At 44.6% G+C, this 26,690-nt stretch overlaps 4 protein-coding genes across 5 annotated transcripts; all 4 read right to left on the reverse strand.

Moving 5' to 3' along the window:
- Positions 1-500: 500 nt before the first annotated feature.
- On the reverse strand, positions 501-8,130 carry LOC111853211 (target of Myb1 membrane trafficking protein-like). The gene is made up of 16 exons (XM_023829905.2): positions 7,939-8,130; positions 6,387-6,471; positions 5,946-6,024; positions 5,463-5,612; positions 5,107-5,241; positions 4,908-5,012; positions 3,889-4,005; positions 3,652-3,785; positions 3,503-3,542; positions 3,274-3,418; positions 3,127-3,184; positions 2,658-2,733; positions 2,292-2,360; positions 2,018-2,077; positions 1,585-1,624; positions 501-1,422 (listed from the first exon to the last, which is right to left on the reverse strand). The coding sequence occupies exons 1-16, from the start codon at positions 7,988-7,990 to the stop codon at positions 1,313-1,315; spliced, it is 1,455 nt and encodes a 484-aa protein (XP_023685673.1). The 5' UTR covers positions 7,991-8,130; the 3' UTR covers positions 501-1,312.
- A 323-nt stretch (positions 8,131-8,453) lies between these two features.
- ddx47 (DEAD (Asp-Glu-Ala-Asp) box polypeptide 47) lies at positions 8,454-14,348 on the reverse strand. Its single transcript, XM_023829903.2, has 12 exons — positions 14,163-14,348; positions 13,629-13,722; positions 13,083-13,271; positions 12,892-12,963; positions 11,648-11,766; positions 11,467-11,538; positions 11,244-11,360; positions 10,849-10,995; positions 10,600-10,737; positions 10,362-10,432; positions 9,218-9,347; positions 8,454-9,017 (listed from the first exon to the last, which is right to left on the reverse strand). Exons 1-12 carry the CDS (start codon positions 14,322-14,324, stop codon positions 8,871-8,873), a joined length of 1,458 nt encoding a protein of 485 aa, XP_023685671.1. The 5' UTR covers positions 14,325-14,348; the 3' UTR covers positions 8,454-8,870.
- Positions 14,349-15,454: 1,106 nt separating this feature from the next.
- On the reverse strand, positions 15,455-18,370 carry bglap (bone gamma-carboxyglutamate (gla) protein). The gene is made up of 4 exons (XM_023829971.2): positions 17,250-18,370; positions 17,003-17,053; positions 16,496-16,589; positions 15,455-16,205 (listed from the first exon to the last, which is right to left on the reverse strand). The coding sequence occupies exons 1-4, from the start codon at positions 17,308-17,310 to the stop codon at positions 16,103-16,105; spliced, it is 309 nt and encodes a 102-aa protein (XP_023685739.1). The 5' UTR covers positions 17,311-18,370; the 3' UTR covers positions 15,455-16,102.
- A 232-nt stretch (positions 18,371-18,602) lies between these two features.
- Positions 18,603-21,206, reverse strand: mgp (matrix Gla protein). Of its 2 annotated transcripts, none has more exons than XM_023829969.2 (5): positions 21,103-21,206; positions 20,026-20,098; positions 19,917-19,946; positions 19,648-19,729; positions 18,603-19,302 (listed from the first exon to the last, which is right to left on the reverse strand). In XM_023829969.2, the coding sequence occupies exons 2-5, from the start codon at positions 20,087-20,089 to the stop codon at positions 19,161-19,163; spliced, it is 318 nt and encodes a 105-aa protein (XP_023685737.1). In that variant the 5' UTR covers positions 20,090-20,098; positions 21,103-21,206; the 3' UTR covers positions 18,603-19,160. The 2 variants fall into 2 exon arrangements, with proteins under 2 accessions (XP_023685737.1, XP_023685736.1); XM_023829968.1 differs by having other exon boundaries at positions 20,026-20,095; positions 21,103-21,199.
- Positions 21,207-26,690: the final 5,484 nt, after the last annotated feature.

The raw sequence follows: 26,690 nt of genomic DNA on the forward strand, positions 1-26,690 counted from the left end.
TCATAAATTAATATATCGGCGACACCCCTTTTTAAATGCCACTTAACCCAATATTTAACTTTACTGTTACTTTTGGTCATATGCCTTTCTAAGCCTGCTTCAGTTGTACATTAACTGTTATGCAGTGTCTCTCTCAATGACTCTTACTGAAGACTGAAAGTAAAAAAGTCGTTATGACTTTCAGCACCGAGCTCAAAATTTTTTTTATGCGTTATGTAACAACCAATGCTTATCTCGTCTATCATTCACGTGTGACTGTATCAGTACGCAATTTTAAACTTTTTTAAGCATTAGCTTAATAATATATTAGACATATAAAAGATATTACATTCCGTTTTATTGATGAGCTCCCTTGAAGATCTCATGAATAAGACGGATAATCGATATCATGTACATAATGTGCATCGTTGCGGTAGGGATACAGCCGAATTACTCAGAACAGATGTTTCTAAACTTGACTTCAGTAATATAAGAAAGGGTTACCAGAAAAATTCTGTAAATTCATTATATCTAAAGTTTATTTTTTTGTTTTAATAAAACACTTCAATATAACAAACACAACTGAGCAATAATTAACACAATAATTAACACACTAACTCTTTATAAGGCAAATACAGACTGTTGATTCAACTTTTTCAAGCACTAAAATATATATTACCCTTAAAATATAACTCATTTAGCTTAATTATATCAGTTCTATTTTATTTTTCACTCACTTATATTGTAGTAACAGCAATAAATTATTTCATTGTAATGTTTCATTGGTTAAAGGAAAACGAAGGACGTGCACCTGTGAGGGTAGTATTGTAACAACCAATCGAGGGAACATAATTTTTCATGCAACGTGCTGCCATCCAGTGGTAACGTTTGGAGTATGCCATTTTTAGTGAAAAAAATCCGACTCAAATTGCATTATTCATGTGTTGTCGCAAGATGGCATCACGCCTAACGAAAACCTACTATCCCACATGCGAATAATCTTTTTCTTTGTGCCATTACTAAATGTACATTTTTGACCTTTTGTCTAAAGTCATCCTGTTCATATTTAACTTAATCAGTTTTCAGAACTGTCTGGGAAATAATCTTGACCTTTTATGAATGCAAGGTTATGGAGAACCATGACTGTAATCAGGATGAGGTTCGAGACATGACTCTAAGAAAGTATGGTGCTCATTTAACCATAATAACTTGTTTTCCTCTCTGATAAAAGGTGCCTGTCATGGAACTCTCAGGATCCTGTGTCAGTATCACGACGCCCGTCTTTCTGGTGCCAAACATTTTTGCCAGTTCGTCTCTAACCGCTCCAAGCTGCTCAAAGCATGAAGTCATGTGACTGCGGGGGGGGCGGATCCGGCACCGGGGCCCCGAGGGACGGGAGGCGTTCGGCAGCCTTTGCTCTTTCCTCCAGAAACCTGTCGAACTCTGAAAGCCAAGAAGACGGCAGCAGCTTAAAAACGTGTGAGAGATGTGGGTGAGACACGCAGCGCATAATGACGGTGGAATTACAGGCTACGGAGACACTGACGCCACCCACTTAGTTTCATGGCAGAAAATGATTAAAACTGCCGAAAAACAACAACTCACCCTCGCTGGTCACGCCCTCGCCCTCAGTCAACTCTCCCTCCTGAGGGACAAATGGGTATATTATCAGCATCAGCTTATGGCTACGATTCACCAAATTTACATAACACGACCCACCAGCATCCCTTAAAGGTACAGAAGTGGGCAGCACTGGTAGAAAGGCCCGGAACGGCAAATAATCCACATAAACACATAAACAGAGGGAGGAACTGAATGTTGAGAAACAGATGTTCGTGCACAATGCATGTCAATCGTAGGCTAATGAAATGAGTCTAACAGGTTAAAATTTCAGCAGCTAGATCCCTAAGGCCTCAGCCTATTTTCCTGTTTCCTTGGCAACAGTAAAAAAATAAAAGGACAGTGTCATAAGTCATAAGTGCAACTATTCAGAAGCAAATAACAAAAGTTCAACTTAAACTACAGAGGGAAGCCTCACCATATCAGCATCTAGCCATTTCTCAATATCCTCCATTGCGTCTGTCTGACTCACTGGAATCTGGGGGGGGGGGGGGGGGGCAGAGGCACCATTATTTTTCCTTCTACAGTTAATCACAGTGCTACTGCAAAACCCCAGCATTGTTATTTATTATTTACCAGGTAATTAGCCCTGGTTTGCTACTGCAAAATTCTGCAAATCTGCATGCACACAATTACAAAGCAGATCAGACCCTATTCATGCTTTATTTCCCGTATCTTTGAGCACTACCCACCATTCCCTTTGCCACCATCCAATCAAAATTAGGGGAGGAGCCAAGGATGACGGATTCCACGTTGACGTCCTTGTGGCAGACAGACAGACAGACAGACAGTTTATTAACATTCTGCCTGGATTCATATGACACATTACACTAAAAGAGAAGTACAGACCAACACACAGATAGACACTCCATATAAATCATAAGATGGTGCATGAATCAACATACACGGGCATAACACCAGAATCTGTTTGTATAATTTGACTGGCATAATAATTGTTAATAATTCCTACTCTTAGCCTAATGTAATCTGCCATTCAGTTTCCGCTCACTATATTATTATGTTATATTAATAAGACAATCATCTTTTGGGCTACAAACCTCTCCATTGTTCTGCAGTCTGGTCTCTGGAGCCTCAGTCAGTGACTTCTCTACCCCCGTGATGTCACGCTTCTCACTGCAACATACGCAAACCTGTAAGCCTAAGTGGCTGTGAGCTCCTGGGCTACTGTCTGTGGTGGTTGGGGTGAGTCCCTTCCGCAACATGTCCCATTAGGTCACCAGCTGCCTAGGAATTTGACATGACCGCCTCTAACTGTCGTCACTAATTTAGCAGGATGACTTCATTGTACAGTTCAAAGTTCAATCATTACTGTACTGCAGTGTTTCCCAAACTGGTCCTGGGGGACCCACAGATGGTCCATGTTTTCGCTGCCTTCCAGCTCCCTGTCACTGTCCACATTTCTGGAGCTGGTAGGCAGCAAAAACATGGGCTGTCTGCGGGTCCCTGAGAACTGGATTGGGAAACACTGTTCAACTGGCAACATCACCTGTCCACAACACCTCCTACCTGAGCTGAGAATTATTACTGCCCTGAGCAGATATGGAAAGGTCATCTTCTCTGGTATCTTTCAGAGGGTGGAACAAAGAGAAACACATTAATATACATGTCTGGAGCATGCATGCAGGCTGACATCAGCAGAAGATCACCACTTACTCAGGCCAGCCATTAGACTGGGGAGCGTGCTCACAGTAGATTGGCTGGCGGGCTGGTGGGCGGGAGCAGTAGGGACAGCTGATTGGCTGAAAGCGCAGGGGGTGGTACTGAGCTCAAAAAGATTGCCGTAGGTAGTATCAGAGGCCTGGGAATGAAATGGAAAAAAAGTGTGGAATGAAGACATTTATACATACTGTGAAAAAAGGAAATGACGACAATGCAGCTTCACCTGCTCTGCAGTACTCTGTCCGTCGCAGTGTTTCATAAACCTGACAGGAGGCAAAACGCACAGGAGAGGGTGCATGTTACACATGTGCTGTATTTTCAAGGCTCTTGGCCACATGCTAAGTCCAGAGGAGATAAAAACGCAGCGAGCACCGGCTGTAGGAGACGAAGGTGGCGTTGAGCTCGTCGTTGGCCTTCAGGAGCTCCTCCATCAGGCTCTCCTCGCTGACCACTGGGATGAGCTGCACCACCCGGTCCTGCATGCCCTTACACACGGAGTACAGCTGCTACTGGCAGACAGGGAGAGCAGAGCAGGCAGGATGGTTTGTGCCAGCCGGGGGCACGGGAGCCCCCCCCCCCAGAGAGCTGACAGAACCGGCGGTGTCGGACCTGAAGCAGCTCCGTGTCTGCTGGGCGGGCCCGATCTGGCTCCAGCTGGCTCATCAGCGCCGACATCAGCATCAGGTTTCCTCGGCCCGTGTCCAGCTCAGCTCTCAGCTTCTCCACCTGAGATTCAGAATCTACATTCGTAACGCATCTCAGTCATGTGTACACTGGTGGTTCTAGACCATTTCAACCGGGGGGGGTCCAGACTGGGGCCAGTTGTTCTGTTAGGGGGTCCGGACCCATTTGAACTTAATGTCCTCCATGTATCACTGACACTAGACTGCCAGCATTAAGAAGCAAAAGACCATTTTGAAAACCAGAGTTATTTATGGAATGCTTTGCAGTTACATTTTACAGATTTTACCAATATTTAACACTAATTTCTTGTTCACACTCTCTTGTTTCCCACAAGCTTGATATTTTTTTCTGTCGTTAACTTCACGTTTCACCAACTGAAGTGACTCGACCACCCGACGTACCCGCATTAAGAGTCTGTTACGAAAACATGCTTACGATTGTTTCGCCTGCGCACAAAATTTTAGCCCACATATAAAAATGTAAAGGTAGCTGTAAATGATACTAACAACAATAATAATAACAACAACAATAACAATAATAACAATAATAATAACAATTATAACAACAACAACAACAATAATAATATTAATACGTTATCAGACCCAAGTAGCATATGTATTTAGGGGGGGCATGCATGTTGGCAGGGGGGCACTGGTCTCCCCTGACTCCCCCCCCCCCCCCCCCAATCCAAGAACTGCCCCTGCATGTGTGGTGGCTGAGATGTCTGATGACTTTCATTATTGATGGACAATCATTATCTTTCTAGCATTTTGTTTTTCAAGTATATCACAGGGTTCACCACGTAGAAAAGTTCACCGATAGATATGAAAATAAAAATGCCCCAGAAAGAAAGGAAACAGAATATCTAGTTCTGCTCTAGGTCTACAATAACTACACCTCTCGCCGGATGAGGTCACATGTTTAGGTAATAAGGAAAGAGTTACCTCACTGTTCAGGGGTGAGACCGCATCCTGGACTGACACAGGGGCAGAGGGGGTGTCGAAGGCCACAGCGGGCGGGGAGATGAGAGCCGAGCTGCACGGGAGACTCTGAGGGCGGGCGAGTGAGACAGGTCGGCATGGGGTTACGAGGGAGGGGGCGTGTGAAGCTGCATCAGCCATGGGGGGGGGGGGCGGCAGCTACCCGTCTCGGGGTGTGGATCAGGGAGAGGCCGTCCAGCTCCGTGCTGGGGAACTCCACGCCTCTCCTCCTCAGGTCCTCGTACACGGAGACGACGCCCGTCAGAGAGGGCGAGCTGCGGAAGGCGTCAGCCCACGCCTAAACGGCACACATGCATCAAACCGCTCGCAGGGACACCAGCCAGCAAAACCGGTACAGAGGAGATACAGAGGATCGGGCTGCCGCGTGTAACACAAACAGCGCCCACATTTGTTTCGACGCACACGGGGGAGGGGCATTATGCTATTGAACCATCACACAAACACAAAAATACACAACATAGTGTCCTAAAGTGTAAATGCGTCACAGGCTCTGCACACCTGTATGAGGCTCAGCACCCTTTCCTGTACCGCCATGGGTGGGTTGTTCCGGGGCAAAATGGCTCGCACCAGGACGCCATCCACAAACTCCCGCGTGGACACCAGCACGTGAAACCTGTGGCCGCAGTTCTTCACACATGTCTCCAGCACCTGACGGACAGGTTTCAGTTAAACACCAACCGTATGTGTTGATTTTCACAGGCCAATGCTGCACGAACTGGCCACAGTTCCGGTCATCTGACAGAATCTGGCAACCCTGATTCCTCTGCTATTGCTATACCGTGGGCATTTACTGAGTCTGCCAGGGTTCTTAGCAATGCTAAGCACTGTCCACGGGCTTGAGGTGTAAAGCACAGCCACAAACATGATGTCAGTCAGTTGTGATTAAAGCTGAGTCAAAACTGCTGACTGAAAAATACCGCAATGGAAGAGAGAGGATGAAATGGCAAGAAAGAAAAATGAGATAAAACCGGAAGGACTCACTGTGAGCGCCAGCATGACCTCTGTAAAATTCTTGTTTCCCACAATCCTCTTCTTTATTGCTCTGACTGCATCTTTTGGACTAAAAATCACCAATTGATTATTAAAAACCAAAGTTACTGGGAAGACTAAATAGATGAGGAAAAACTTGCTTAAGGAAAATAATCATTTGTTAATCCACAAATCCCCCAAGGCCTAATACAGGACTGTATTGGTTAAATTATTGAGATAATTAGACCAAATAATTAGGTATAATTGAAATTTTCATGAATGCTAATGACTTATTGCTAATAATCTAATGGTTAAAAACCAGAACTGCTCAACAAGCCCACAAGTCAGTATAGACCCTAGTTATTTGTTAATACACAAGTGCATTAGATGGTAAAATGCCCTGCTGATTTGGATAAAGGCAACTTCTGTTTAAAGCAAAAAGAAATCACTTACCCGTCCTCCGTGTCATTGATGATGTCACAGATTTCCATGTTCAAGCCCCAGTCCTCTGACAGGAGAGCAGCACTTGTGGCATGTTCTAGAAAAACCAACACTTGTCAAGTGAGGTCAGGCAGTCTTTATTGTCATACCATCCATATACAGGTACACAGGCAATGAAATAACATTCCCCCAGGAATAGTGCGTATTGTGAGTTAGCTTTGGACTGCAGTAGCCCCACAGCTAATCCTAAGAAGCATAAGGTGTAAATATACACACAAAGGGCTATTCATAGATGCCCATCAGAGGTGGAAATTAGAAAGAGGTGGGAATTAGAAAGTAAAAAATCCAGACCAAGATTTTGTTCCAACCAACCAGTTGAGTATTCTGTGACTGTGACTATTAATACTCAACTAGTTGGTTGGAACAAAATCTTGGTCTGGATTTTTACTTTCTGTACCGGAAATTTCCACCTCTGATTGGCACCTATGAATAGCCCTTTGTGTGTATATTTACACCTTATACTTCTTAGGATTAGCTGTGGGGCTACTGCAGTCCAAAGCTAACTCACAATACGCAATATTCCTGGGGGAATGTTATTTCATGCCTCTGTGAACCTGTATATGGATGGTATGACTACTTTCTGGACCTGAACTTTCCATCTCTATACCCACCAACTCAAAACCAGTTTAAATACAAGACCACAATAAGAGCCGAACGTTAATGAGTTTTTCATACTTTAGCATCAGTCCCATTAGATATGGCATTGCACCTCTGCTTCTTTAATAAATCTGCCTTCGTTAGGACATAATTCGTCAGCCCGTTTGTAGCTTCCTCACTTTGTAGTAACTGCAGACGATAATAATAAAAGAAAGCGATCAAATTATATGCAAATTATATGCTTGCTTCTTATCACATTAAATGGTAATGCGCGTTATAATCAGTCTGTCTGAATGATCGCTTATGTCCTACAACTAATTTTTGCTCAATGTACACCAAGCTGGAATACAAAAATTGACGTGATAAAACTTCTAGGTCCGTTAATTTATTGCCTTTTCTCATAATGAATAAGCAAATCTCTGTGTAGAAGAAATCCATGACGAAAAAAAGTCATCTGAGTCGACTAAACTCGTTAAGTATTCATAGCTTATAAGAAAGACCTATTATTTCTAAATAGCATTAACGTTATAAAACGAGGTCAGGCTTTTGTGAGAAAGTTTCCTTAAACCACGCCCACTCCGTAATTTCTATACATCATTTGCTAAAACAGACGTCAAGTCATCTAATCCAGCCAATTGGACGACGAATTCATTCAGTGCGTCACCACCCACGAATGAGTTCTGTACACATTCAATATTCACTACCTGTAGCCAGCCGGCTTTGTTACTAAATTCAACCCCGAAAACTTACATAATTGATTTTTCATCGAATCTCACATAAACTCAGCAGTCAATATTTATATACAATAATTAGTACTGGAATAGAAGATAATATTATGAGATCAATACACAGTAAGCAGAAATCGCAATGCAATCAGTCTAACGCAGCGTTATTCTGCTGATGTTACCTATTCGCTGTCCCACTGGAGTAGCAAATGGACTCCCTATCAAGAAATCCATCTTCTTGTGACTGTCTCCCCTGTTCTTGTCCTTCTTTTATAAAGTTCCTGCAGGTTCAGCCGCGGACGCGCGCACTCGGCGAGCAGCGAACGCGCAGCCGCGTGAAAAGTAGGGACGGGGACAGGGTGGAGAATGACGTTACGTCAGAAATAATCATTGGAAATAAATGCCCACAAAGCCGATTCGACAAAACAAACAATACAGGAAAACGAATCTGGTATCCTGGAAGTTCTCACACAATTGAAGCTGTTCTGCGAAGGAATGCCTGGATTTTGGGGTTAATTACCGCAAACATTACAAACACAATCAATTCACAATGTGTTTAACAGACTAATTCCAGGAGTTCAAATGCAGACCTCTTCAGTATGTACGTTTTGCACATGACGCCTCCACCCTCGCTAAAATAATGAAAAGGACTGTACTTGAGTCATTAAACACACAAAAAAATGCCAATTTCACACAATTCAAAGTAAGAACAATCTGCACAACCTTTAATTGCCAGTATGTTCTTTAAAAAGCAAATTAATCATTTGAAACAGTGTTGCATTTCATGGAAAAACTTTGCAGCTGACAAAGTTATTTTGATTACTGCTGTACAATATAAATAATTAGAAACATGAGACATTGTTACCTCGGAAAGTGTGTTAGTGTGTTCGACTAGAGAAACATTGGTATTGGCAACTTTGAAAAAGACCTCTGAGACAAATTCCAGTGATGTCAAGCAACAAGAATTCTGCTGCAATCAACTGCAAACTTTCAAAGGAAAGTTTAGCCTGATAACTAAACTCATCAGAGAGTTTCTGAGCGAAACACTGAGAAATAGAAGACAGGTGAGATATTTCATATGTACAAGTTTGTCAAAATGTTTATTTTTGCATCTCTAGCGCCCTCTCCCTGCTGCTTTCCCCTTCCCGGGTCCTTTCCCTCCTTTAACTTTCTTCCTCACTCCGCTCGACTGTTCCGTGTCGTCCCCCTCTCCCTCCCCTCCTCTGGGTCGCTTCCGCTGCTCCCCTTGTTCTTTCATTTCCTGGGGGAGAAAAACAGGACATGGGGATTGTCAGATACGTGCCAAGGAAGCTCTGATATGAGGAAGTCAAATGGGGGGAGAAAAAAAAAAACAATCGAGATTAGATGAAAGAGGGAGACCCATTGGAACATGCAGACTATCCACTGTTCTGAAATGAGAATGTTTACACATGCAAATGAGTGTAACTATTTGGGACCTACCATTCTAGCAAAGCGCTGCGCCTCACTCACTCGCTCCATCAGCATCATCACTTCCTCTTCCTGTGTGGGGAAGGCGGGCAGTTTCTTCCCTATCAGGCTTTCGATTCGCTGGAACAGCTCGACGTCATACCTGTGGAGTAGGAAACGCTCTCCGAGTAACTCATGCTGTTAGCGACCATTGCGGGGGTGTAAGCAAGACTGGAAACCAGTGGCGGATGGTGATTAATAAAATGAGGGAAGCATAGTGTGGACATAGTGTGTTTATTTTTGTATTTTAGTCAATCAGCTACTTTCAGCTCTCTTTTCTCCTTGTAAGAAATTATCAATTATCCTGTTATACCAGCATTGCTCCTTCTCAAGCGATTTGACCATTTTGAACATACACACAGCTTAATTAGCAAGCTAACTATAAAATTAGTCTACTAGAAAAAAATAAATAAATCACTGAACGTTCACTGAAAATTAAACAAACGAACTTGGAAATGACTTGCTGAATGTTAACTTAATTTACAATATTTATAGATGTCAATGGCGAAAGATGACATGTGAACCGATAATCTGTCACTCTGGGTTGCAACATAATGCTTCTGTGCCCCTGCATGCGACAGAATTAATGAATATTGCGAGTATCCCACCGCATGTAAAACCGGTAAGTCAGTTGTTAGCATTAATGCTATTGGCTCTTCATCCTGTCATGTGAAGAAGCCTGGAATGCAGGCAGGACTAAAACATCTGACTGCAAGTCTATCTGTCCAAATAACGCTGCCTAAGCAGTAACTATGTATGAAGCTTTCAGATGCCCAGTGAAGCACGGCTTATGGGCGGGCTGCATAATCATATCATGGAAGCATATTAACCAATAAACTTTTGTCTATTGACCAAGTATACAAAGCATACAAGAATCTTCAATAGACATCAAGTGATGTGATGGAAAGCAATTGACACTGACTAATTAAATATGTCTGGCAATTTTATGGGGGACACCAAGCTTCCCATGTAGTTCTAGAGCAATTGTTTGTGGTGGAAACAACTGGAGAAAACACCAGGTGATGGAAGGGTGAAGAGCCAAGGACGGCCTGCAGGGGGCGACAGAAGCACTTCGAAACAGGGAGGCAGAAACATGTGAGTGAAGGTTGGCACTTACTGTGTGACAAAAGTGATGGAGTTGCCAGAACGGCCTGCCCTCGCCGTGCGGCCTACTCTGTGGATATAATCCTGTAGAGCGTGTTAAACATTAAATGGGGTAAAAAAAATAAGTGGTCAAGTAAAATACACTGGAGTGCAGCATTTGCAGGTAGACATGTAGACATGATGTGCACAGGCGTACTGATGACTCCGACCGAGGGCACAGGGACAGCGGGCAGGGAGGGGCGGCCAGGCACCTTGGAGTGGGTGGGGATGTCGTAGTTGATGACACAGTCGACGTGTGGAATGTCGAGGCCCCTGGACGCCACGTCTGTGGCCAGCAGGACGGAGCGAGACTTGGACTTGAACTTGTTCAGGGCTCCGAGACGCTTGTTCTGAAAGACGATCACAGTCTCAATGTCATAAGCAGTTGTTTAATATGTAGTGATGGAGCAGGGCGTTTTACACAGGGGGGACACTGCACTGTCTGCCTCCATCTCATTCACCTGGCTCATCTGTCCATGCAGGGGAATGGCGGTGATGCCCAGGTTTCGCAGCATGAGCGCCACCCGCTGGGCATTATTGCAGGTGCTGCAGAAGATCATGAAGGAGTTTCCCGCCAGCTCGTTTAGAATGGAGACCAGATAACAGTCCTGGTTACAAAAGGAGAGAGAGATATATTGGGGCCTGTGCAGCCAAATATATAAGCAAAGGGATGAGGAGGACATTACAGACAGGGGCTGAGACACTAGGAGGGATGTCAAAAAACAAAATAAGCGCAAGATCCAAGTCAACTGGAGGAACAGAGGCTGAGGGTGTAATCTGGCATATGGCATTGAGCTTGGAGGCCAACGTAAGGAACAAGGGACAGAGAGAGAGAAGAACCCATGCACTGGTTCACCTTGTACTTGGATGGTATGAAGATGTAATACTGTTGCAGCTTGTCCACTGTGGTGTACTTGGTCGACACAGCACACTTCACTGGGTCCTTCAGGGCTGCTCTCTGTAACTTCTGAACCTACAGTAACGAATATTAAGCCATATTTAAGGACAATCCTGAGATCAAAGAGTGACAGAGATCAAGGGAGAAAGACCTTTGAGGGGCTGTAGAACGGAATAGGTACCTTCTTAGTCATTGTGGCGGAGAAGAGGAACGTGCGTCGCTCCCTGGGAATCACCTTCAGGATCTTATCTACCTGAGAGAGCAGAAGGGGGCGAGAAGGCCGTGTGTTTATTCTGCGGGGGTTCGCACCTCCCCACATGAATCTTATCGGGGTGTGCAGTGGGCAGATATCCAGGGCAGACCTCCGTCTCAAAGTCCATGTTGAGGATCCTGTCTGCCTCGTCCATCACCAGGAACTTCAAGGCCCGCAGCGTGAAGCCTTTCGTGTTCTCCAGGTGGTCTATCAGCCTGCCAGGAGTGGCTAAACGATCCAGGATAAACGGATTTAGGAATGATCACAACACTGGCTAGAGAAAACGCCATCCATTGCTTGTGAAAGGGCACTTGTGACAACGCATGCTGTAATAATGCCACATTATGTGATAACTCGACAGAATGTAACAAATTGAATGATAACAACAATGATGATGATGATTACAGGGTAATGTCACAATATAAAATCATACAGTAAAATCCCGTTATAGTGGACTCGCTTATAACGGAATATCTTCTATAATAGACGATGTCCGCTGGTCCCGGCTGTGCGCCTTTAAGAACATGCAGAAAAAGCATCGGATATAGCGGACTTGCATATGACGGAATTTCGATTATAACGGACAAACAATTTGGTCCCCAGGGCCGCTTTTAGCTGTAGTTTTGTTCGGCTATAACGGACATACAGGCTCCGCCTACAAGGCGCGTGGCGGGCTGGTGATATCCAGCGCAGATACGTAGTCGGGATTATTAATAGTCACGCATCTGGTCAGGTAAAGTTGGATTACTACATGTACAGTATAATAATCTATACCACAAGTGTGTCTGCTGAGGTGTGGCATGAGTAAATGGCGTCCTGTAGTTGTGTTCTGGCCATACAGCAACTCTGGATTGGATGTAATGGACTGTTTTGCCAGGTCCCTTGAAGTCCGTTATAACGGGATTTAAATGTAATGTAGTTTATAAACTCGTTACATTTCATCGTCATTACATAATGTGTTGTTACGGCACTGCTGGGCATTTTAGTGAACCTACTGATGATGCCCAGCGTAACCAGCGGAACACAAGCCTGACAAACATCTAAGGACTACATTTATACATCTGCAGAGAGCGCAGGACAACCTAGACAGTGTGGAATTTACACATATTTATTTATTCAGTAGTTTTATCTAAAAAATTGCAGATTGCAAAGTAGCAATTCAGATTTATTACCCCAATTAAACAGAGCCCTTCCGGGGACCTGAACTAGCAACCTTTGGGTTACAAACCTACTTCCTTTAGTATTATACCTGCTCTTGCACACATTTTAAAACTGAATTTCCGCGCCAGTTATTAGGTGAGGTTACAGAATTCAGAAGTGCATTACTCTATAAAGAGAGGCTGTCTGACTCACCAATGACAATGTGAGGTTTCTTGGCCAATGAGATCGACTGGGACATCATATCAATTCCGCCAACAATGACAGCTAAAGCAGGGACAAAAGCAGAGCCTGTTAACGTGTGGTGACACCGGACCCCCCGCCCCGGCTTCTCCATCCCCTCCAGCACGGAGCTGTGCTTTTCACAGACGCCCAGAGCCACACACCGGTCTTGACGCCGATGCTGGATCCCAAGGCCTCGAACTGCTCGCCGATCTGGAAGGCCAGCTCCCTGGTGGGCGTCAGGATCAGGGAGTGGAGCCTCTGGGCTGAGGAGAGGAGCGACTGCAGGATGGGCAGGGCAAAGGCCCCCGTCTTCCCCGAGCCGGTCTCAGCCAAGCCGATGACATCACGTCCTATAAACATAGGGCAGGGACAGCGCACACTAAGTAGTCTAACAGCTGTTATCATTGTTATTTTTTTACTTTTATTGTTACATTATTTGTTCTTGCTCAGTCACAACAATCCCAAGCATCTAATCATTTACCCACTTATCCAGCTAGATGCTTTACCGAACTCATCGAGGTTTAGATGCTCAAGTTCAGAGTTTTATTTGTCACATACAGAATCATACACTGTACTACTATGCAGTGGAAAACAAAGGTAGATAATGTTCCTCAGTTTCATCAAGACTTAATATGTTCCATGTCCTTTCAACCGGACGTATGATGGCCTTTAACTACCCCACCTGCCTCCAGTCTCCACACACTCACCTTCAAGGGCTACAGGTATGGCCTCCACCTGGATCTTTGTGGGATGTTTCCATCCGAGCTGTTCACAGGCTTCACACAGCACATCTGTCACCCCCTAAGAATCACATTAAGGGGTCGTCAACAAAGCAAAGGGCGGCATCTGGCAGAGCCATTGCGGAAGGCACACTCAGGAAAGTGGATGATAGCTTTCTAAATCCGATCCCTTTTGAGGCTTAAACACTGCGCGTCACAACTAAACCACAAATATAAAGTATACCTTCTAAAGAGGTATGTCGTCTCTAAGCTGAAATGCCAGCACGTTATATAAACGTAAAAACAAGTCGCTGGACGTCGGGTCATGTCGTGTTTACAAGCTAGCAGGCTAGCTGACAAAACTGCAGGAGCAACTAATTTTTAACGAAAAAAAAGACAATATGAACGTTACAGTCATGCGCCTAAGTTTGGAATGTTCCCGTGTGTAGTTAGTGATGCTATCGAGTACAACAGTAGGTTTATATTCTAGTTCTATAAATCCATAATGTCGCAAATTCTCACAAGATCTTTGAAGGTCTTTGGAGTGTCCTTTTCATCTTCACCACCAAACGCAGCTTCAGTCTCATTCAGTGCCGTTGCCTCTGGCTCCACATTATTATCGCTCTCCTTTCCATCCGCCATGCCTGCGACCCTCAACGTGTTCGTCGCGCATGCACCTCGCATGCGTGTAACTGCTGTGACGTCATGAATCTTTTTCGGCGCTTGGGTGCTTCGCATTCAGTCAAGAAGCTCCACACTGCCATCTATTGCGTGGAGCGTGAAGTGAAATGGTCTTACAATCCTGTTACACTTTTCATCACAGTGATTTTCCTTTCTGAGAGAAATTTATAATAAAAACGCACATTTTCGCGTAAAAAAATAACAAAACCATTTTAAATGTCATTAAAGGCTTTAATTATATCACTGAATAATCGATGAATTCCCATTAATTAAGATTATGCTGCATACAGCAGCGGAAATATAATTTACAGATGAAAATACATACATTATAAACATATAACAAACATCACAAATGTGATTTTTCCATTTCTCACGGTGTTGGCTGTTTCTTACTGTGTAATTCATCTATCCATTTCCCATGAGTGCATATCCAACACAGGGTGACAGCTGCATGGATCCAATCGCAGGAAGCAGCGGTTCTGAGGTGGGGGACACTCCGGACAGGATGTCAGCCCATCAAATTGCCCTCATTCACACACAAGCTACCACTCCAGCAATTTATAGACAGCAGTCCACCTTAAGCCACTCATGTTTGTATTGTGGGAGGAAAAGGAGAATCTGGAGAAAACTCATGCAAACAGAGAGCAAAACCCACAACTCAGTGGGCAGGAAACCACAGTCTTACCAAGAGAGCTACATAAATAATAACATTCTCTTGTTACATAACAAGAAAAATACTGGGTTAGAGTTTGTATGATGTGTAATAAATGGGGCAGTTTTGGCCAAGCTAAACTGCAAGGTGAAGCCCCCAGATTTTGTCTTCTATGCCGTTCTCTCACCATGGGAGCCTGAACCTAAAGCGAATGCAGCCATGTGAGACTTCAGCTCAGTGTCGGCCATCGGGCTTGACTGACATGTCGAGGACCCTCACGCCGGCTTTCAGTGTCATCTTTGTGAAATTCTGATCCCAAGGACAGTGTGTTTGGTATATCTGATCCACGGTATGAATCTATATCATTGCTTTTCAGTTGTGATACTGCAGAATTCCCCGTCCCTCTGCTCCTTTCGGCTCCCCACCCCAAAACGCTGAGAGTGACAGTAACGGCAGCCAAACAGAATGGACACAGCAGATGTTGATTTCCATGTACTTTATTGTTGCTAAACTAAGGAATAATGAAGCCATCTACTATAAACTAAAACAGAGAGAGACAACAAAAACACATTAGCAAGAAAACAAAATGCAGATTTTATTTTCTAAATTGCGATCAATGATAGGTGTATAACTTTGGGTTGAGCTTTGGGGGGGTTGAGGTCTCCGCCCATTTAACAGGGTCCAGGGGTTGTATTGGCTGGTCTTCATTATTGTTTACATCTATAGTTGTACCCTTTAACAACCATGATGGTGGCATTTTCATGCGACAAGCTAGATTCTACTATTCCATACTTCTCTCTCTCTCTCTCTCTCTCTTTCTCGTTCTCTCTCCTCTCTATCTCTCTCTTCTGTCTCCCTCTTAAGTGAATGATTAGTATAGAGTTGAGGGTTTCTGATTTAAATAAGATGGGCACATGATGGATATTAGCTTCCAATCCAAACATATGGTTTTGTTCTAACAACCTGAAACAGTTGCTGAGATCGGTGTCACATGAAGGTTAAATCTTTGGGGGCATTCAGATCGTTGGTCCTCTTTAAATTCAGCACCAAAAAAATTGCTTCCTGAAAAAGACAGTGACAATCCTGACAAGCTCTTATCCCGGAGACAACAGGCCGGCCATGTTGCTGACTAGTAGGGGATTGGTCCGTAGTAAGCCGTGTAAGCGGCCACGATTCCAGCAGTCTCCGCCATGTGCTCACACGCCATGTTCACCTCACAGACCTCTCTCAAGCTGTCCCGGAAGAAAAGAGAGGGAAGAGCAAGGGAGGAACAGGCAGCAAGTGGAAGAGGGCAGAGAGGAAGACCGAAGTTAGAGGAGCCTATGAACTGCATATGAAACCACACCTACTCCTCTGTAAAAATAGATTGTTCGCATTTGAATTTTACGAATGTATGCAGAATAAGGCACTGCATTGCCATGTTAGCCTAGTGCTTAATGCATGGCAAGTGAGGCTTTCTGTGTGCTGTGCTACAGCGGGGGGTGGGGGGTGGGGGGGGGGGGGGTCAGAAAGCTGAGGGCACCTCTCTAGCTGGGTCAGGGTCAGGGCTGTGGGGGCTGTCCCAGCCCTCTTCTGCCTCATCAGGTTGGAGGCCAGGTCTCTCTTCACAAATATATCTGTAACACATACACACATATTTATGCAAACATGTGCAACACACATAAGCGCAGGCATATATACATAAAACATATTTAGACAAACAGGCGTGCATGCACAGAAAATGCATCACTGTCTTTTGCACTTTGAAATCTGCACAGCGAACATGCACATGCATAACATGCAGCATGCATGCATGATTATATACATATGCAGGCTCTATGTGAATGACATGTAAATTACAGATGTAAATACACATCGATGCACAGATAAAAAGCTACCGAGGACTGAGCATTGTGACCCCAACACATACACACACACACACACTCTCACACACACACACTCACACACTCACACACACACACACACACACACACACACGGTTGCATGCAGCAGCATGTGTGGGGCATGTTGTGAAGTCCTGTCTCCTAACCCGCATTGCTTGGAGAATCAGCGACGTTCCCTGATACAGTGTCTTTGGAGTCTGCAGGGAGGGGGGATTATTAACAAAAGAGAGAGTAGAGAATTGCAATATTGTCAACTGAGCAAAAAAATTGAATTTTATTAAATGAATTGCAGCACTGTTATTATTTTTTTTCTGTTATGGTCCTTATTGGGACCACATGTGAGGGAACTCAGCCACCAGTACAGGCAATTACACCCAGCATGCTGGTCCTTACCTCCTGTGGACAGACAGACCGACACCAAGGCAAACAGGACGAGTACAGCAAAGGTCTTCATCTTCTCTATCAGGTCGCTCAGCAGCTTCAGAAGCCTGGTCCCAGTCCTGATCCCAGCTTGCCCAGGGCATCCAGTTTATAACTTGACCCCCCCACACATGGCTTGAGAGTGTGATTGGAGGAGAATCGTGTGGCACACACACCCTGCGCAAACGCACACACAATTATATTCATGCCATTATATATGGGCAGAGAAGAGCTAAGCTTTCTGCAGAATTCCACTATTTTCCCCAAGTCTACATGCAATTTATTCATATTTGAGTGGCAAACACATATGATTTGTATCAATAATCTATCATATTAGCACTGTGCACTATCAGCATAACCAATGTAACCTTATATCCAAATATTCAGCCAGTTTACAGTTTGGTTTAGACATATTCTTAGATTGTTTGCAATACTAGTATGACGATTATAACTATTTCACAAAGATAGAGGTCAAATATTTAGCACGTTAAAATAAATCAGTCGTCGGGACTAGCGGTTTTATTTTTCCATGAAAATTTCTGACTTGCAGACCTGACACCCTCCCCCCTTTTCAGCCCACAAACAAACCGACGGGTGTGTGAGGACCGTGGTGCTGAGGATGCAAAAATGCAAGAAACCACTAAACCTCATTCGGTTTATCGGTACCCCCTTCCGCTAAACAAGCGATAAGGATCCAGTCTGCATAGAAAAAACTGCAGAGAATAAAATCTTGACTGAATTTGTTTGTACCATTTGTTTTTTTTTCTAAGGTTTAATATTCAATAGAATAGCTACAACATATATTCAACGGGCTTGTCGCAGAAAACGTGTACCCAGGTTACTCAAAGTACTTAATAAATTAATAATTTTTCTTACTTCTGTCGTATTTCTTTGTTACCATGTTGTACTGAATTGATTTACATATAATTAAGTGTACATACGCAGTATATGTACCGCACAGAAATGCACAGTACCGACACGCAGCACAGACAGATGCCCAGCAGCCTTCGGCATGCGGCGAGCTGACCTCGTGTCCCTCCGTCAGTGATATTTCTAGTGTGCGCAGTTACTCTTGGCGATATGGGGTGTAATTTGGTCGTCTGCTTTCGCTCTGCTTCCCCACGTATACACATCGGCAAGGAGAGGGCGCTGAAGGACGCGTCCCCGATGAACCCAGCGTATCGCCGCGGGGAGTCCGCATGCGGGTAAGCGGCGAAGCCGCAACTTAATGCCGGGCGACCAGCGCAGCTTCAGCTCATCTCTGTTCTTTGTCCTCGTTTCTGATGCAGGCTGCATTGGCCATCAGACAGTACAAACATCCACGTCTTTTTTGGTACATCAAAATAACTTTATTGTAAGAATTATATGGAAAACACGAAAGTTAAAATAGTTCTACACAAAATCATGAAAAGTAGGCAGGACCCCGACATCCATCGTATGTTTAGCAGCTACTGTAACGGTGGTTTACGTTTATCATTTTCTGTAGCAAACAGCCAAAAATATTGACGCAATGCCGCTATATTTTTCTTTTGCATTTGTTTGTATGTTTTCGTTTGACACGTTGCTGATTAATTTTATACAATGTACGAATGTCTATAAAAACTTGAACCTTGATGGCCACAAAAGTAGAAAAGTGAACAGAGAAAAGTTGAGAACTGCTGATTCATGAAAATACATTCGAAGGTCCCCTTGTTGTGTGCTTTGAATTTTAACGAACTAGGAATAATAATTGGCTTGAGTGATCTGAGCAGATCAGCTAGCCTTTCTACCGATATTTACTGCGCCGTAAACTAGACGCGCACGATAAGACGTGGGGATAAAATAAACGCACAAAGCTTAAACGCTGGTTGATTTAACGGAGAGTCACGCCGCCGCTTGCGATGATCAGTATCTTCCGTTCCATGGATTCCGGGAGGCAAAAAACCTCTGATAGGCCACGTGGGAGCCGTGGCGATTGGCATACAGGCGACACGGAAAGAAATCCTCGCAGACCTCCGCGCGTCGTTCTGCTGGTGACTTCACCAACCTGGCAAAACCAAGGATTAAGTGAAATCCTTCGCAGATATAACCCTTTGCGCTAAAGAGCAAACGGAAAGATTTTTTCAAATTTACTCGCTTCGCTGATTACTTCCCCCAAATAACTTACAGTTTTTCAGGAGTCTTACCAACAGGGTATTTTAGAAATCCTGGTTACATACGTTGCTCCTTGGGGACTCAGTCCACAAACCTTATATAAGCTCACATTCCTAGACGCTACACAACCTGGTATCCAATACTTAATGTATGAAATCAGGGGCCAATCAGAATCGCTGTTACTCTGTGAAGCTGTATTGCATAGATGCCAGGTTACCATGGTAATACAGATGGTTACCTTCTGTAGTTGTAGTTGTTGTAGATGGATCCTCTTTGGGTGTTGAAGAAGGAATTGGCCCGGTACCGAGTGACAAATGGGTCTGTGAAATATACAAGACGAAAACATGAGAATTACGAAAAATATATCTTTTAATTAAATTAAAATATACTGTATTTTAAAAAGTATGTCAACAAAACGATTGCCATGCTCTGATAACGCAACAGCTAAGGTTACCTGCTATAAGAAAGTGTGAGTTTGTCACGGTACGAGCGACCGAATGAAATTACCTTCAAGTGATTCCTGACTCTCGTGGGAATCTGCAAAAACAAAACAGGAATAAACCCCGATTCGGGACGTAAGCGTCAGAGGGCGGCAACGGTGTTTTATACGTCATACCGTAGCAGAGGCACATCGTGAGGAGAGCGGCGAGGAACACACACTGTAGGATGGCCTTCATCATGTCTGTCTGCTGGAGCAGAGAGATGGGACACTCAGAACATGGGAATTACCAGCCAAGCACATAAATTGCGTCAATGGGATACAAGGACAGGGAGCGAATCCTCAAACTGCACGTGCATTTCGTGTTGAATGAATGAATGATTCATTCATTCATTTCATTTTGTGAATCACAGCTGCCAATTGCCTAGAAGGTCACCTCACCCTGCGGCAGATGGGAGGAGATGTGGGGAAAAGGCAGAGGGACAGAGAGAGTTGGCCGGCATGCAGGTGCAGCGCCAGGTGTTTCACACTCGCACAAACGAGTGCCAGATGTGAACGCTACGGTGCACAGCTGGGATGTTCTCCTGTAAGCAGATGTCTTGCCCTCTGTCATGGGGGGGGGGGGGGGGGTTGTGGTCCATGGTGTTCGTACTCTTCTCCTTTACCACCCCCTGCCTCTGACCACTGGTCATCTTGTTCTGACACCGTCTACAAGTGTTTCATCACTAGGCTGAGGGGCCGGCTGCAGGTTCAGCAGATTATCCCATAGTAGCCAGAGAAATTGAGAAATGGACACCCCCCCCCAACACATACACACACAGCAGTAAATTACACTGGACTAGAGGAACAACCAGCAGGCATGAGGACACCAGCATATAAGAGAGCAAACAGTAAACAGCTCCTGTCCAGTGGGAAGCAGAGAGTGGCGTCACACTTACCTTAAGTATGGAGGTGATGTACACAAGGTCTTTGACTTACCATAAGTATGGAGGTGATGTGCACAAGGTCTTTGACTTACCTTAAGTATGGAAGTGATGTGCACAAGGTCTTTGACTTATCGTCAGTGTGAAGGTGATGTGCACAAAGTCTTTGGCTTACCGTCAGTATGGAAGTGATGCGCACAAGACCTTTGACTTACCATAAGTATGGAAGTGATGTGCACAAAGTCTTTGACATTGTCAGTATGAAGGTGATGTGCACAGTCTTTGGCTTACCATCAGTATGGAGGTGATGTGCAGAAGGCCTTTTACTTACCGTAAGTATGGAAGTGATGTGCACAAGCTCGTTCAATCCAATTCTCTTCCCCTTCTCTTTGCCTGAAACTGATTCTTATTCTATGATGTCAGGCTTTTATAAAAGCCCCCCTCCCACCCACTCCTCCACTCGCTCTCTTTCCCTTCCATCTCTCCTCCCTCCCCTCCTTCTTTTTTGCCCCCCCTTTCCACCACCTACTCAATTGGAGCAAAACTATTAGCTCACTCTCTCCCCTCGCACTCATGCGAAAACACTCCCTCAGCGAAAAACAGGCAGAAAGACGAAAACAGGGGGGCGTGAGCGACGGACACGGGCAGCCGGACTGATGGACAGATGGACGGGCCTCAAGTGGGCCCATTGTGCACTTTGCTTTTTTTATTACCTCAGACAGGTTGAGTCACTGACAGATTCAACATGGAAAATAATAGACATCCAGAGATAAACAGGACAGAATAAGCGCAGAGAAATCAAGGTGTTTGACACAGACATAACCAGACCCCACGCACTGCGGGAGATTCTCCGTCTCATGGGGCTACAATTCAGTTACGGCCAATTCCCTCCAAACATGAAGAGTCCTTCCATCTAGTCACACTGGCAGAGCGTCAAAATATACCACCTCCAGAATTATTCCTGGTCTTTCTCTATATGGGTTTATTGCTATAATGTGTTTATTTGGTTATATATCTGCCTTTACAGCCATCAATCAGCCTAACCTATATCAGCTAATAAATGTGCATCAGGTCTGGATTGTTTTTATTTCTGGATTCAAATCACTACTTGTAAATGACTTAAACCAGTAATCACAAGGGCTTTAAATCAGCACTCAAAAGCCAGTACTGAAAATCCATTACTGTGTGATCATAAATCATAAATATTTTCCTCTGACTCTCTAATGGATGTGAAACTAGCTTCTCTGAGCCGCCCTGATGTCACACTTTATTTCTGTCTACATTTATGAACCGTACTCTGAAGCACAGGGTCAGATGGTTTAATACTCGGGAATTTAATCACATTAGATTTGTAGCTATGTCTTGGTCAGGCTATTTATATGACACATGTTTTCTAGACAGACTTATTTGGAGTCTTGCAATAAGGGAGACATACTGAAATAGGCAAAGCCAATCAGAAGCAGGGAAGGAGATAGACAGATGTAAGCACTGACCCTGCCTTACAGGCACCCTGGGGGGGGGGGGGGGGGGGCGGGGGGGGGGTATTAATGCACAGTGAGAAGGAGTGCAGAAAAGAAGCCATAAAACATTCAGGCAGCTTGTAGGCTAATTCCGGCCGATGTTAAAAAGGTCATTTTCAGAGCAGTGGTTCACCGATTGTGGTTTTGCTGGGGCCGATTCTCTAATGGGGATTTTAAATCACCGTCAACAGGAAGTGGGGGGGCTGATGATGCCCATATAGGGTGGCAGCTGACTTGCTGTACAAGAATATGGGCCAACAGCAGCAGGAGAGTCTGGGCGGCATTTGGCGGGGCTGGGGGCTAGGGGGGGTGAGAGTGTGGAAATAATGACACCTGTCTCTACACTGTTTCTTTAGATTTCCCTTGATCCCTGACCGTTATCCTTAAACACCGTCCTTTGTTTTGAGTCTTTTATTGAAAGCCAAAATCCTCACTTCTCTCTTCTTGTTTATTCTCAATTCAACATTTTCTGTCTACTGTACATGTAGGAATATAACGAAAAATACCTGGATTTCTTGAGTAAGTTCAACTGGCATCTCTAAACAGCCACAGTGTGTGTTTTTGTGCCCTGAGAAGGACAGACATCCCATCTATGATGTTCCCCTGACTTGGAATGCAGACCAGAATAATGGGTTTGGAAGATGGATGGATGGATGGATGGGTATAAATTCATACTACAAGATTTTTCTCAAGGTGGATTAAGATGTTTTTGATCAACCAGATGAGATCTAAAGTGGCTCATGGATGTAGCAATGGGTCACGAACCAAACAAAGCTTCAAGGATCTAGCAATGGATCACAGATCTAGCAATGGATCACAGATCTAGCAATGGATCACAGATCTAGCAAATGGTCACGGATCTAGCAAAGGGTCACAGATCTAGCAAAGGGTCACAGATCTAGCAATGGCTTGTGTACTGTCTGTGAAGATAATCTCCTTCAGACTGCATCGGTATCATGGCACATTTTCCATGTTATTTGGAAGGAGCTTTTGGCTCACATGCTAATCTGTAGGAGAAGTAGATGATGGCTAGAGGGAACCAAACCCCAGACTCATGATCCGTAGTGGGAGTCAGACCGGAGACGGAGCCACAGAACCACAGAGCCAGTTAACAAAGCCCCCTTCTTACTCGTTACCTTCACAGACCCCACATTTTTTTACTTGTTAGAAACCAGGCCAACAAACGCAACCGCTGAAATCTGAAAAATGTTGCTGTAGCGAGTAGCTCCTCCCACGCCTCCCGCTCTCTCACCGCTTTCATCTGTCCGTTCTCCACACATCTAGCTGAATAAGCCAGTTTTCGTTCTGATTAAAACCATCCCTTTGCTGAATTACTAACAGATTTCCCATGTGATTTTGGAAGCGCTGCCATTTGTGAAAGGTGATAAGTATCGTTCGGTGACATGATGTGTTCACCAGGCCCGTCTGTCCTGTAACATGAATGATCCTGGGGATGAGGTGAAGCTGTTCCTCTGCGCATTCCTCCTATCAGCCTGTGCACACAGTTACGTGTTTAAAGTGTGTCTCTCATATTGCCCCACATCTGTTCCTGATTGAGTCCTTCCCCTAGAGTCGCCCCCTATCCTCTCTCCCCAGCAGCTCTGTCACTTGCCCTCAACCAACGCAAACGAACCAGAGTCTGTCCTGCCAAGAAGTTGTTCCAATGAATCAATGTTTGGAAGCACGAACCGCCCTCTCTCTCTCTCCGTCTCTCACACACACACACTCACCTTTTTATTCTTTGCGGGGACCGTCCATCCATTTCAATGGAAAAACCCCTAATCCCTAACAATAACACCTTAACCCCTACCCAGCCCAAAGCTTACCCATAAGTAACCAAACAACATACAAGACTTTTGGCATTTTTAGTTTTTTGATTTGCAATCACAGAGTTTTAAAAAAGTAGCTTCCCTTGTGAGGACCAAAAAATGTCCTCACAGGCTCAAAATAACAGGTTTTAATCATATTCTGGGAACATTTGGTCCCCACAACGTAATATATACATAACCCACTCACACGCTTGCACACAAACACACTCACACACACAAACACACTCACACACACACTTGTGCATTCTGAAATGTTAGTATTTCCCCTTGTTATGCATCCTGAAAAAAAGCTTTTCCATCTCATTCCAGGCTAGTCCCGTGAAAGACGAGCGGACGACGGAGCAGCACCACTCCGTCGTGATTTACTGGATTCTGTGGAAACATTTCCTTAAATCTTGATCCCGTTCTAACTCTAGCATGGACCCATAAACACAGAAAGCAATGCTTACGCTCATTAAATTATATGGAATCTTCTATATATCTATAAATATGCCCATCTCTTTCATCCACTCGCTTTTTCCTCAGTCATCAAAATTCTTTTTTTTTTGGTTCATTTTGAAGCGTTTCCTTTTGGCAAGTGGATCCCTCTAATCAATCTGAATATTTCTGGAAACAGGAAGTCTTTCTCTCGTTAACTCTACTTCAGATCTGGATGTAAACTTTGGCCTCTCTCTTGCAGTCTGGGCCATGAGCGTCTGGTTCATATTCCACAAATCTTTAGCATCCATATTTCTCATTACATTCTACCATCTCCATATGACCTTGAGGTGTTCATACGACCTTGAGGTGTTCATACGACCTTGATGGCTTCATACGACCTTGATGTGTTCATACGACCTTGAGGTGTTCTTGTAATACTTATTAATCTCATTATACCATGCCATTTGCTACCCTTCTGCAGGGTGTAATAAATACTGTCTTTTGGCCAACTTTTCTCTCAATAACTTGCAGCCGGTCCATCTGCGCTCCACCATTCCGCCCATCACAGTCCACCTTCCAAACTGCTGCAGCCAACGTGCCAACACAGACAGCAACACATAAACGACACGGCAACACAGACAGCAACACGTAAATGACGTTCCAACACAGACAGCAACACATAAACGACGCGGCAACACAGACAGCAACACGTAAATGACGTTCCAACACAGACAGCAACACGTAAACGACGTTCCAACACAGACAGCAACACGTAAATGACGTTCCAACACAGACAGCAACACGTAAACGACGTTCCAACACAGACAGCAACACGTAAACGACGTTCCAACACAGACAGCAACACGTAAACGACGTTCCAACACAGACAGCAACACGTAAACGACGTTCCAACACAGACAGCAACACGTAAACGACGTTCCAACACAGACAGCAACACGTAAACGACGTTCCAACACAGACAGCAACACGTAAACGACGTTCCAACACAGACAGCAACAAGTAAACGACGCTCCAACACAGACAGCAACACGTAAACGACGTTCCATCAGAGACAGCAACACGTGAATGATTTGTCAACACAGACAGCAACATGTGAATGATGTGTTAAGACAGAGTAACATGTAAACGACATGCCAACACACGGAATAACCAAACGGCCATGCAGTGCCGTGACTGACAGCCACACTTCCCATTCCCCGTAAACAGGTAGCTGCCCATTTCTAATGATTTCCACATTGATTAAAACCAGCAATACCAGGTCAATATTATTTATTTACCGTTACCTTTGAAACTAGCTTATCTTTACCTCTATCACAAAATGGGACAAGTTACAACATGGTGTGTAATCTGAGGGTGCAGGGCATGTGGCGTGATTCTGTTAGCATGAGGCTACGCCTTTGCTTGGGATGTTCTGTGCCGTTCTGTCTAATGGTGTTAAGACATCAAATCCACCCCCCCACCTAGGGGTGGGGGATGGGCTGTACTTCTATACTAAAAGCCATAATACTGACTGGTCAAGTCTAGTCTTCAGCTGCATAGGATCCTTTAGTATTTTGTACTTTTCTTGCACGTTCCCCTTGTGGTCATGTGGTTGTGGAAGAATCCAAGTCTGTGCCAGGCCCATAATTCCTCAGCTGCGCCCTCATTTCCTGTCCCCCCCCCCAGGCTGCTTTGCTCTCTCTGCCCTGCTCCTCTATTGCCACGGCGACAGACATTCTGAGTACAAAAGCTGTAAGTACATTTCCAAAAAAAAAAAAAGCAAAATCAAAAATCACAGAATATCATCAGTGCAGCTAGAAACGGCTCAGCATCTGCTTGCTGCCCCGCCTACCCCGGTAATGGCCGCCGTTGGCGGATGCGTGTCAGCGGCTCGCTGGAGTGTCAGCCATGGGTCACGCTCCCCTTCGCCGTCCTCAGCCGCTGCTCTCTGATGAGGCCGATCTGGGAGATGGGGTTTCAGATACAAGGCAGTACTGTCTCACAGGTCCCAAGCCGGAACCCATGCTTACCCTGCGTTATCAGGGCCTGGCTCCGATACTTTTATTGACACAACACGCAATGCCACTAATACCTTGGAGACAGCACAGAAATAAGGCCTCGGCAGATTTTTGGACAGTTTGTGAAGTAAT

This window comes from Paramormyrops kingsleyae, chromosome 22 (genome assembly GCF_048594095.1).
Source record: "Paramormyrops kingsleyae isolate MSU_618 chromosome 22, PKINGS_0.4, whole genome shotgun sequence".
NCBI classification, from domain to species: Eukaryota; Metazoa; Chordata; class Actinopteri; order Osteoglossiformes; family Mormyridae; genus Paramormyrops; species Paramormyrops kingsleyae.